Source organism: Garra rufa, chromosome 14 (assembly GCF_049309525.1).
Source record: "Garra rufa chromosome 14, GarRuf1.0, whole genome shotgun sequence".
Taxonomy (NCBI): Eukaryota; Metazoa; Chordata; class Actinopteri; order Cypriniformes; family Cyprinidae; genus Garra; species Garra rufa.
The window spans coordinates 37,781,047-37,793,846 of NC_133374.1; the positions used below are offsets into that span (position 1 = coordinate 37,781,047).

At 36.8% G+C, this 12,800-nt stretch overlaps 1 protein-coding gene across 1 annotated transcript in view; it reads right to left on the reverse strand.

The window, feature by feature from the left end:
* smc4 (structural maintenance of chromosomes 4) overlaps positions 1-12,800 on the reverse strand; it is a 36,212-nt gene that overhangs the window by 12,425 nt on the left and 10,987 nt on the right. Inside the window, exons 4-11 of the mRNA XM_073817881.1 lie at positions 10,443-10,634; positions 8,084-8,260; positions 5,141-5,305; positions 2,072-2,199; positions 1,797-1,937; positions 1,533-1,683; positions 1,265-1,429; positions 10-243 (exon numbers count right to left, since the gene is read on the reverse strand). Of these exons, the coding sequence (XP_073673982.1) occupies positions 10-243; positions 1,265-1,429; positions 1,533-1,683; positions 1,797-1,937; positions 2,072-2,199; positions 5,141-5,305; positions 8,084-8,260; positions 10,443-10,634 (1,353 nt within the window). The remainder of the gene's footprint in view (positions 1-9; positions 244-1,264; positions 1,430-1,532; positions 1,684-1,796; positions 1,938-2,071; positions 2,200-5,140; positions 5,306-8,083; positions 8,261-10,442; positions 10,635-12,800) is intronic.

Genomic DNA, 12,800 nt, shown 5'->3' on the forward strand with positions numbered 1-12,800 from the left:
GACACAGACCTTCTTGAGCTGCTCCTCACACTGCGGTATCTTGACGTTGAGGTCTTTGATGGTGGCTTTCCTCTCTCTGAGCGTGTCCACAGCCTCCTGCAGGGCGTTTTTGGCCTGGTTGAGCTGGTTCACAGCGGTGTTGTGCTGACTCAGGTAGATGTCCAGCTCTGACTGCGCCACATCCATCCGTGAACGCGTCTCGTTCACCGCCTTGCTCAGCTCCAGAAGCTCCTGCTCTTTTTTCTGTAGGAAGACCACACACAAGGAGCAAAGATTGAGTAGCAGTACTCTACGCTTACTTTTCTTGTTAGGAGCACATTCAAAAAAAAAATCTGAAAAAAAAAAAAAAAGAGCCTTCCCATTACGAGGTGATATTTGACTCCTTAAAGTGATTTACAGTGGAATTTTGTTTTTACCTTTTCATATATTTGATGAGGCTCAGAGGTGGCATGAGTGCAAATCAAATTCATGTTGAGATTAATGTTTTAAATATAATACAGAAATATTAAATGATTTAAATAACTGAAAAGACACTTTAAAAATGAAACTAAATCTGCCAGCAGGTGGCGGCAAGTCACTGATTTAATTACTGAATCATTCATTCAATTAGTTCGAAAAGCTGATTTATTCAGGAATAAAGCAAGTGACTGTCTTTATGAATTGGAAATGGAATAATTTCACTGGATTTGTTCAAAAACGCACGTTCATTCATAAAACACCGCTGTGTTTGAATGGAGATGTGCAGCGGCTCAGTTGTGAGTTGTTTCAGACTATTTTTGACGATGAAATAGAGCAAAATCAGGCAATGGTGTTGTAGTCAGACAATGTAAGTCACTTAATAAATTCTTGATTTAACTGTTGCATTAAATCAATAGCTCATTTACAAACTCCCTCGAATTATTAAAAGCTGTCACTTATCTTAGTTCATTGCATCCATTATAATTAACTGTGCTCTCTCCACTGCACAATCAATCTCTTATTTACACTCTCTCTACACTTTGTTTATGAAAGGATTGGTGAGATATGTCTGTGACACATTACTCAACGTTGAAGCTCCCCTCAGTGCAAACACTAATATGTTGATCAGGTCAGTCGCACATTGCTCCTAAATTTTTTCATAGTCGCACACAGTTTTCAGCAAATGTGAGTGAAATGGTCACACTGTAGAGCCCTAAGTAGGTACTACATTCTGTGAAAAATCTGGCATTTCTAGTCCCGACAGTGTGTGTCATGCTCATGCTGTGTCTGAGAGACATCATCTCACCTCTTTATCTTCCTGTAGGCCGCTGGTCTCCTCCTTTAGGCTCTCCATCACCTGAGCCAGCTTCTGCTCCTCCACCAGCTTCTTCTTCTCCAGCTCCTCCTTCTGAGCAGACGCCTCTGTGATGATCTTCTCACTGCTGGCAGGAACGCTCCTCACCTCCTCCAGCTGCACAGAATAAGCACTAATGAAAATCTAGAGTCGTGAATCTCAGAGTCTAACCACCTGTTGTTGAGACGGTCACTCCGAGCAGCAGATCAGGACGCCTCACCTTCTCCTTGTCTTTGGGAAGCTGTTTCTGCAGTTTCTTGGTTTTGCTCTTGGTGTGTTTGAGTTTCTCGCGCACCTCCACATCCTGCAGGTCCAGCTGGGTAAATTTCTCCTTCTGGCTCTCTATGAACTTGGTCAGCTTGGTCAGTTTCCTTTGGAGGAAAAACAAGCAAAATAGCCCTCAACTATAAGACAAATGTCACAAATGTCTGAGCAGCAGATGCCACCCAGGCCATGTTTTAAGACGGATAAAACGGCCTCTCACTTCTCCACGCCCTTCAGATCCTCGTTCTTGGTCTTCAAAGCCTCTGTCAGCTGGCTGCTTTTGTCGCTCAGTTCCTTTGTGTCCTCCTGAATCTGCTGTTTCTCAGCTTCTTTGGCCGATGCACGCTTCTGTAGATCATGCCTGTAGAAACACAAACGTTGCTCTGAATAGCCAAACGCTCCTGCAGGAAACACACTCTCTGATCACCTGCATCACTAATCATCTGTCAAATCTGAAGAATACTATGAACTCAAACAGGTGTGCATGTGTCTTACACGTAGAACTGACAGAGGAGGTTCCTCTTCTTGAAGATGTCGTTCTCTAGGGTGAGGAACTCCACGGCTTTATTCTTCTCTCCCTCCAGAGCGCTCTTCTCCTTCTCCACCAGCTTCACTCGATTCAGCTGCACACAAACACACATACCAACAAATGACACGGTTCACTCATCACAGTTAAATACTGTAAGACATGAACATTTTTGGGCTATAGTGCAGTGATGATGTCCTTCTCCAGTCTGCATCACACCAGCAGCTGTAAGTCTGAATCAGCTTTGTGATCATTCCAGTCTCATGATGATCCTCAAGCAATGACATTAGCCACAGCACAGAGGAAGGCTTAAACTCACCTGCCTAACCACTAAATCTTGCTTCATGAAACAGATTCCATGCTTGAATTAATACTAAATTGGGATTAACTTCAAGGGAATCAACAGAATAAAGCAGTTTTCTCGGAGGAGCAGAAATATTGCAATGCAACAAAATCAGCTTTTAAAGCAAAAATCTTTTGACAATTTTTTTCCTTGCCCAAACACAATTCCACAGACATATGCATCACACACCCAGTTTAACAGCAGTTTTTTCTTATAATTGCGAACAATTTTCCTCCTAATTTAATCATTTTAGGAGCATCTTCTGATTAACAATAAATAATAAAATAAAAACTGAAAAACTTGCCTTCCTAATATGAGGTGATATTTGACTCAAAATGATTTACATGGGCATTTTTTTTTACCTTTGTAATAGCAATTTTCAAATTTTATTAAAAAGTATGTCATTGTCTATTTCAAATTCAATAATGAACATTAAAAAACAAATGTATAAGCTTCATAAAACTATTAATTAAAACAATACAATAAGCAGAATAAGAAATTAGTTACTAATCATATGAAATTAGTAGAGCCCGACCGATATATCGGCAGGCCGATATTATCGGCCGATATTAGGCATTTTCCAAAATATCGGTATCGGCATTTATAATGGCCGATAAATGAATATTTCAAAAATAAAATAAAAATGGACGAAACACCCTTCAACCATGTCATGAGTGTTGGCGTTGTATAGTTTGTCCACCAGAGGGCACTCTACACCGTCCCTGTTGGCAACACTCGTGTATAACGCGCCACACATCCTGCAACCTGCTGATCCAGTCAGAGTCGAGCAGAGAGAACCAGTTATCCGCGAGTGAGATCATCGGTGAAGTGTTTTGGTGCATGGTGAGTTGATCACGGGACATACATTGCTTGAATAACAATTAAAAGAACATCCCCATCAGTTCTCCTAACTTAAATAAGCATGACAAAATTCGTGACTGTCATGTCCAGTTTTGCTGCTGTTAAATAAGCCGAGAGTGAAGTGGAATTAGCTAGTAATTACGTTACGTTGTTACAGTGTAGTTGACTGACTGTCCTTTTAACTTTTGACAATAAGACTGAAGTATTTCTTTAATAGCGTGACAGTTATAGCAATGAGACGTATCATCTCTCCTTGGCCTGTTATATTGAAAATGTATGTTTTACAATTTGCAGTATGACGTTATCCATTGCTAAATTATGGCTCATCATAGACTAGCTAACCACAAAGCTAGCTAATGCCACTATCAGTGGAAGACCGCTAACGTTAACATTAATGAGCTTGGAAACCACATATTATGTTAGGCAAAACTCATAAATAACTAATGTTAGGGAAATATGTTAATGTTTTGTTGCGCGTTTCTGAAATGAAAAAAAAATAAATAAATATCGGCTGTTATATCGGAATATCGGATTTTAAAACCAACAAATATTTGTATCGGTATCGGCCTTCAAAATCCTTTATCGGTCGGGCTCTAGAAATTAGTATTAATAAAAAATAATTTGTACTAGAGAGATGGCACAAAAGAACACAAAAGTGGCTTTTAGGTGCATTTTCAAACATTTAATGAGGTTCAGAGATGGCATAAGTGCAAATAAATTCATAAATTCATGTTGAGATTAATGTCTGAAATATAACATTTTGAATATATTAAATATTAAATGATTTAAATAAATTATATGTAAAAACAAAAAACACAATCTGCCAGCAGGTGGCATAATTATCACTAATGATGAATCACTGACTCACTTGATTTGTCAAAAATGCACTTTCATTCATGAATGAAACCCCACCCTGTTTGCATTTAGAGTTGAGTATTGGTAGAGCGGTTACTTTATGTGGAACTATTTTGGTTGATGAAATAGAGTAAAAATCAGGCAGTAGTCTTATAGTCAGACAACAGAAGTAGTTTAATATTAACTTCTTGTTAACTGAACTGTTGTATTAAATCAATATTACATTTGCAAACTCCATTAACTATTATTAAAAGCTGTCACTCTCCTTATAGCAATCTGTGGACGCACAAAAAATGGTCTATAAGAGAGAGTGCAAGTGATAGCAAATGTGTCTTGAATGTTCTGAATGTTCTTAAGCTGCCTTCATGTGCTATCGTAATTACGGTAAATACCCAAATCCGACATCGAAATTGCACATGAACACCCACTCACGTTGTAATTTCCACTGGAAAGCTCAATTTTTTATGATACCCGAGCTGCCGAGATGGGATAAACTTTGACCTTTCAACATGGCGGACAGCAACAAAACTATACTGAATGATAAGCACTGCATGATGTTAAAAGTTCTCTGCTGTTTAGTTGGTTAGTTTGTAGCCCCCATAATGCTGGGGCATAAAGGATTTTAATAACGTCGCTATTTAAACGTAGTGTTGGCTCGTCGTGGCTCGCCTCCAGTAGGGTGCTGTGCGGTACAGTGTTCTGAAGGAGGCAATTTTCTCATGTTATTTTATTTGGTCTGTTTTACCAAGGTAGCATGTGAGGACAAATTCCCAGTCCGCCATGTTTCTCTTCACTACGACAACAAAAGCACCTGAACACGACACACTGGTAATTTCCACTTGGAAAGTGGACAGCATCATCTTTCCCATATCACATGAAGGCAGCATTAGAGCCAAAGGTAAATCTACCGAGAGATCCTGGACTGTGTTAATCTGCTTATGAATGTTAATGAAGTACGTTCAGTCAGGTGCGGTCGTACCTTCTCTCCTCGCTGCTCGTTCAGTAACTCCACCCGCCGGCACAGGGTGTTGATGGGCTCTTTGAGACGGCAGGAGCCGATGATGTCCTCCAGGTACTCCAGCATGCCCTCGTCGTGCTCCGTCTGTCCTTTGGGCTTCATCATGGCAATCTGCTCCACCTCACCCTGACAAAGACACAACAGCACTTACACACTGATCCTGACACTCCTCTCATCTCCATGTTGATCGAATCATGGCTGAGCACTGAGATGTTAAACACTGCATTTCACCAGTCAACGCTAAAGATTCAAAGCAACCATGATAGGGATATAACTTGTTGCTTTCTTTTAACCACTACTGCACTGCAATTACCCAGCAGCCATTACCAAGCATTTCCCATGAATCACTCAGACTGTGACAGTCCACCATAGTTCATATGAAAATATATTTACACTTCTCAAGATTGTGTTGTGGCAAAGCATCAGTCAAACAGATATAAAATAACAGATCAAACCACTCAGTGCTAGATATAACACCCGTGTAGAGTGAACTGCACTTCAGCCAGTTGTGACTGACCCTTCTAAAGAGGAAAACATTTATTTAATGAATTTGTTTGTTTCAAGTATTCAAGTTAAGCATTTCAATATGATACTAGCTACTTAAATGGTCACTAGACATGTGCAAGACTTTACTGAAATGACAGCACTGCACAATGGTCGGACATGTGGGACGTGATTTTTTGCTGAGTAACAACTTAAATAGGGACCTTGTTTGTAATTATGGGTAATTTTCAGCAGTTAGGGACATTTAGAAACAGGACAGATTTCTTCTAGAGAGGGTGCAAAAAAGACAAAGCAAATGAATGCAACACAGGGCTCCACACAGAGACAGGCTTTTCGCAAAATACAGTGGCATGCCAAACCCCCTGCAGAATCTGTGAAAACGTGAATCATTTTAACAAAATAAGATATCATTCAAAATACATGTTATTTTTAATTAAGTACTGTCCCGAGTAAGATATTCCACAAAGGTTGTTTACATGTAGTCCACAAGACAAAAAAACTGCTGAAATTATTAAAATAAGAACCCTTGGTTCTTAATGCTGTGTGTGGTTACCTGGATGATCTACAACTGTTTTTTTTGTTTTTGTTTTGTGACGGTTCTTCATTAATCCCTTGTTTGTTTTAAACAGTTAAACACAGCACTGCTCTTCAGAAAAATCCTTCAGTTTTCCAGCATCTTTTGCATATTTGAACCCTTTTCAACAATGACTGTATGATTTTGAGATCCATCTTTTGACACTGAGGACAACTGAGGGGCTCAAACACAACTATTATAGAAGGTTCAAACGCTCACTGATGCTCCAGAAGGAATTAAGAGCCTGGGGTGAAAACTTTTGAACAGGGTGAAGATGTCCAAATTTTGTTATTTTGTTGAAATTTTTTTTTTACATTTAGTACTGGGGAAGCAAAAGAAGATACTTGCATGTTTCCCGGAGGACAAATTAAGTACAATATACCTTGATCTTCAAATTCAAAATTTTAGTTTACCTTAATGCACATTTTATCCTTCTGGAGCACCAGTGAGCATTTGAACCTTCTGTAACAATTGTGTTTGAATCCCTCAGTTGTTCAAATTTGCTAGAAAACTGAAGAATCTGCAGGACCTGGAGGATTTTTCTGAAGAACAGTGCTCGGTTTAACTGTTCAGAATAAACAAGGACTCATGAACAACCAGCACTAACAAACAAACAAACACAGTTGTAGATCATCCAGATAACCACACACAGTATTAAGAACCAAGGGTTCCCAAACTTTTCAAGTTCAACTATTTTTTTTCCTCTCATGGACTTTGTAAAAATATTTTTTGTAACATCTTACTCAGTGCAGTACTAAATAAAAAGAACATGCATTTTGTATGATTGTTCTTTTTTTAAAATTATTCACATTTTCACAGATTCTGCAAGGGGTTCCCAAACTTTCACATGCCACTTTAAACAATAGCCCTCATCATGCCAAGAGGTAAGTTACTCAAAAGAGTAAAAAATTACATCTTTTAATAAAAAAGTATTGCATTATAACTTATAATTACTTTCTAAATCCCATACTAGCTGAACAATACAAGCACAGGCATGAAACCAGTGTCAGTTTTCAAATTAATAATTTAACATTGGTCAGTTCAGGAATAATTTATGCAGAGTATTTAAAGGGAGAAGGCTACATTTGAAAGATTGTTAAATGTTGACATTAAATCCACTATTGTTTTATATGGAATTGTTCTATAGTCTATTCAGCATTTAATGCGATTATATCTGAAATAACTGTATTAAAAATAACCCATTACTTCACTTTTTCATAGGAAAAATAATTAATATACAGTTAAATTGTTAATACATTACACCTGAAAATGGTCATGCCAAGTGCTGAAATCCTGTGGTAATGAAAACAGTCTTATTGTGATGAATATGCTCATCTGGAGCCAGTGCAAAATGGAGAACAGAAAGAAACAGTTGCAATGGTAAAATGAACACTTGAGGGGTTCACAGAGGAGTCATGGAGCAGCAGCACTCAGTGAATAATGACACAGAGAATGAAGTGAAGGAGGCTCGCTCCTGCCTCACTGAAGCAGCACACAGAATATTGGGGCTGGCCTTGACTTGAACACGCCAATATTTACGTGCTGCTAAAGCGAGGAAGGTAGAGTGGACAGATGTTGACCTCTGACCTTTGTGGACAGTCCACGTTTACAAACCGTGCGCAATTGTCAGGTTTAGCGTACGAGAATCCCTTAAAACTCTAGAGCAGCAGATGATGGTTTGCACCTTTCCCTCGTATTGAAAACCATGACGCGCTGCTATAGAGGTCTAAGGTGGATTGAGCCCGGTTTAGCCGTTCACGACTCTCCAGAAAACACAAGAGGCCAACAGCAACGATGAAAGCGTGCAATGCCGAGAGGGAGCTTACCTGCAGGATGAGGAAGCGGTTGTGGTCCAGGTCGATGCCGTGGCTGCGCAGTAAGGTGCCCACATCTTTGAAGGTTGCTTTCTTGCCGTTGACGTGATAAGAGGAGGAGTTATCTTTGGCCGCGGTTCTCGACACGAAGAACGAGCTGTTGGGAATGACTTCGTAGTCGTCTCCTTCCTGAACATACAAAAGACAGAGTTCACTTCAGGGCTTCCAAACACATGTTGTAAAGTACAGATATGCCTTGCAGTCTTTAAAATCATCTAAACTACTAAAAACTAAATCAGAAACAAAATTTCAGTACAGGATTTTGGGTACTGTGCATAATCTTTTTCATCCCTGCAAGTACTTATTCATTATAGCATGTAGGTTGAAGGAGTAAATTAATCCACAAAGATGAACAAACACTAAATCGAACTTTCTTGCACTGTGTAGGCTCCTGGTGTTTAATCATGCATCGAGACTCCAAGCTGTGCACTTTAAACTTTCTATAAATACCCTTCTAATAATATAAATACACTACCAGTCAAAAGATTGCATACACTTGAATTATTTTTTTTTGGTCTAACAGTAATTTAAAAAAAGAATACAATATATTTTTTTATTTTATTTAGTTTGATTTTATTTTCAAATACAAATTGAGCAAAGGAATGATTCTTAGTTTGTTTTTAAGAAAAACTAAAGTTAAGAATTTTTTTCCATGGAAAAAATGAAATTTTAACTGCAGTTTTTCTGAAAAAACAGTTTGTCTTAAATTAAATGAAATATATATAAACTGTTTTCAGAAAAAGTTAAGAATTTTTTTTTTTTTGTCCATTGGAAAAAAAATCTTAACTATATAAAAACTTTCTTAAATTAAAAAAAATATATATATATATATTATTATTATTATTATTATTATTATTATATATAAGAATTAATATTAGACTAAAATAATAATAATAATAATAATAATAATAATGTATATAAAAACACACACATTTAAAATGTAGGGCTGTCGCGATAACCGCAATACCGCGCTATTGACAAGCATAACCGCAGAGGAATGCAACAACCGCAGCAACCGCGATATTTGCCTGTTTTCTTTTTTCCTAAGGATTTGCCCTTCTCACTTAATGCCTGTGTGCTGAATATTAAATTAGTAATAAGTTAGTAATGATAACATAATGTGTTTATTATGAGGCTCAGTAGATATGCACTTAACATGCCTAAACAGACAGCGAATGAGAGAGAGATCGACTGAGCTTGTGCGATTACCTGCGTCTGTCTTTCAGATCGAGTCAGGTATGCATGTGAAACTAGCTTGTCATGTCCAAGGAAAGTGAAATCTCTGTCTTAACATCGATGCTCTGCTGGTCAGCTGAGCCTTTAAAAGTGGCGATTAAAGTTAAAATGATTTTAACATCGTGTTTCATTACGTCTCTCTTTGAATAAATAAGCGTTTTTGAATGTGTAGTTGAATAAACGGATTAAAGACTTACTCAAAGATAGTCTCTTGCCTCCATCTTGTGGCGTAACTATGAAACTGCAGTGACTGACAGCTCGCCTAAAACACGCAGGTGAAATACTGACAGAAAGTCTCTCGTCCAGTCAGACTCGAGGGTGCGCGCTAACTGTTATATACACGAAGATTTCAGATGCAAAGCCTCCAAGTATGTCTGACATTTTTCTTCAAAATTTGCATTTCTTTCAGGCTAGGTTTCTATGCAAGTACTGTTTACTTCACTTCATATATCAACGCGATTTGGTTTCGGTTTATTGATTTCTGAATATGACCTTACATTGTAACAGCCTACACACAATATATATATATATATAAATAAAAACATTATATATGTTTTTTTTTTTTAAGAATATTAGACAAAAAAAAAAAATTAAGTCAAGTGTGTCCAAACTTTTGACTGGTAGTGTATGATTCAGCAGACAAAACTTAAATAAGAAGCATAATGTATAGGGCCAGCTTTGTTCTTAGAGCATTTGTTAAGAACTCATCAAACTGCTTAGAAAGTATTTTACAAACATATTCAGTGAACATTCAAACATTTAGGTGAGAACAGTATTAAAAAAAAAAAAAAAAATTTAAATGTGGGTGAAACTTTTTTTTTTTTAGAATTGTAGGCCCTGCAAATGTTAAATATATAAACAAAATAATAATAAAAAAAAAAAATGTTTGGCAACACTTTAGATGAAGTACACTGCTGGCAGTGAAGATGTAATGTGTAGTGCCAATTAAAAATAAAAGTCATATTAATGGCCTCTATTTTATTTTTTATTTTTTTTGCTTTAAAATTAAACCATGAATTAACTGTGGAGACATAGAGAGAGAAGTGTTCTCATGTCATAACCAGGCCTTGCCCACCTTGTCGATGATCTTCTGGAAGTGCACCTCTACAGTGCAGCTCTGGATGTCCGGATGACTGTCAGAACTGTGGATGAGAACCGACAACTTCTTCGAGCGGATCTTCTGAGCTCTGTATCCAAACACGAAGAGCATGGAGTCGATCACGTTGGACTTGCCGCTGCCGTTTGGACCGATGATACAGGAAAAGCGCTGATGACACAAAGGTTTAAACAGAACATCATGAAAACACTTATTTCAGGGTACACATTCTTTCAGTAATACCACAGTATCAGTGAAGCTAAGAGAGCTGATGTAGTACAAAGCTCACCATTGACTGCATTTTCAAGATTGGAAAACAACATCTAATCAACAAACAGCTGTGTCCTGAAAGGACGTATATATTTGAAATAGATGTATTTGCTCCAAGTTGATCCACATGAAAAGGACTTAAAAATTACATTTTTCTCAAAACTTAAAATATATTTAAAATCTAATTACATTATTTAAGTTTTAAAATCATTATTCCGTATTTTAAAACCAACAGTCCACAAGAGGGCGCAATTAATGAATATAAATCATTCAGCACTGTTCTGTTGTCGATTGCAAACGTTAAACCTGTCTAGTGTTGTCAAAAGTCCCGGTACTTCGGTACCAAGTCGGTACTAAAAAAATTAAAACGTTACGGTACCAGGTTTTCTTAAGTACCGGTGGTACCGACTATCCGGTCAACCCGGTTCTTGATACGCTATACAAAAGGTGCGCTCTCACGCACTGCACAGTTGCGCTCTATTCAGCGGTGCTGCTGATGCCGCGGCTCTGACTCCACTTGTTGACAAAGAAGAGCCAGGCTTGCTCCAAATAGTTTGGATTTGCGGCTGAACAAGGCGAATATCATAGATCATCAAAAAACTATTTGCAAAAGATGTCGTCTAGGTTCTCTCGAAAGGAGGAAACATCAAACTTAAAACACCTCAAAGATCGACTCCGGGATCAAATGAAAGAGTTCAAGTAAGGTAAGTTTCATTTTAATTTCATATTTAGAGCATTATTGCATATTTTAATTTGAATGTCAGACTGAAATAAACATCACCGTTTGTGTAGTGAATCGTTAGCATAAGCGCGGCTAACGCTAATTATGCTGGGCCTTAGAATGAATTTGAACCAACGCTCCTATAACTTTTGTTAAGAGTAAAAAAAAAAAAATAATGACATGATGTATTTACTATTTTTTACACAAATGACATGTGTATCCAAAATATATGTGTTAGAGAATGTACAAATGTATGTATAGTTAACAATGTCTATGTCCTTAATATTCGTCTGTCAAAAAACGTTTTAGGTTTATTCTTGACTGGATAAATATGAATGCAGTTTGGATTGAATAAAAGTACAATCAAATAAAACACGTTTTATCCCCTGTTTAGTTTGGTAATACTTTAAAATAAGATCAAATTCATGCATCATCTAACATAAACTTAAAGTAAGTGAAACATATTTTTACAACATTAATTCATGTTTGTGAATGTTATTTAATACAAAAAGACATGATCATGTTTGTTCATGTTTAACAGATTAATATGATTTTATGCATTAGTAAATGTTGAAATTAGCCTAACCTCACTAAGAATAATTGCCATGTAATGTTAACTACTGTTTATTGTTAGGCAATGTTATCTAACAAATGAAAATTGTAAAGTGTTTTTAATACTGCAGTTTTCATCTGTGATAGACACTTGTCTTAATATATGTAATCTTATTTTAATTTATTATAACAGCTGAGGTTAGTTTTTTACTGAAAATTCATATTTTGCTGGTGTCAATGATCTAATGTTGCATCTGGTCAGACTTAGGCCATGGCTTTACTTAAGTATATTATATTTCTTTTTACAGTTGCAGATTAAGGAAGATCATGAAAGACCCCAGCGAACTACAAAACAGACAACAGTGCAGATGTTTTTCAGCAACAGCAGCAGAAATATGACAAAAAGTTTTGGGTGAAGCTTGTTTACATTTTTTATGCCTGTAATTTATTTAGATGTTATTTCATTACTAAAATGTTTACAAATACTTTTTTAACCTGTGAAAAAACTTTTAACAAAATTTTACATTAGTATAAAGAATGGCACTGTTTTTTGTACATTTTATTTTTTTTATTAATAAAAAATAGTGTGTTGCTCAATTAATATGTTATGTTATGTTAATATGAACCGTGGATTTTCAATGGTATTGGTACCGAATACTGAAATTTTGGTACCGTGACAACACTAAACCTGTCTATTAACTCAAGTTAATTTTGATCATTGTGAACAGACACCAGAAAAGGAGGAGGATTCATTAAACTGTTAAAGTACCATTCAATTCTATCACCTGTTTGAT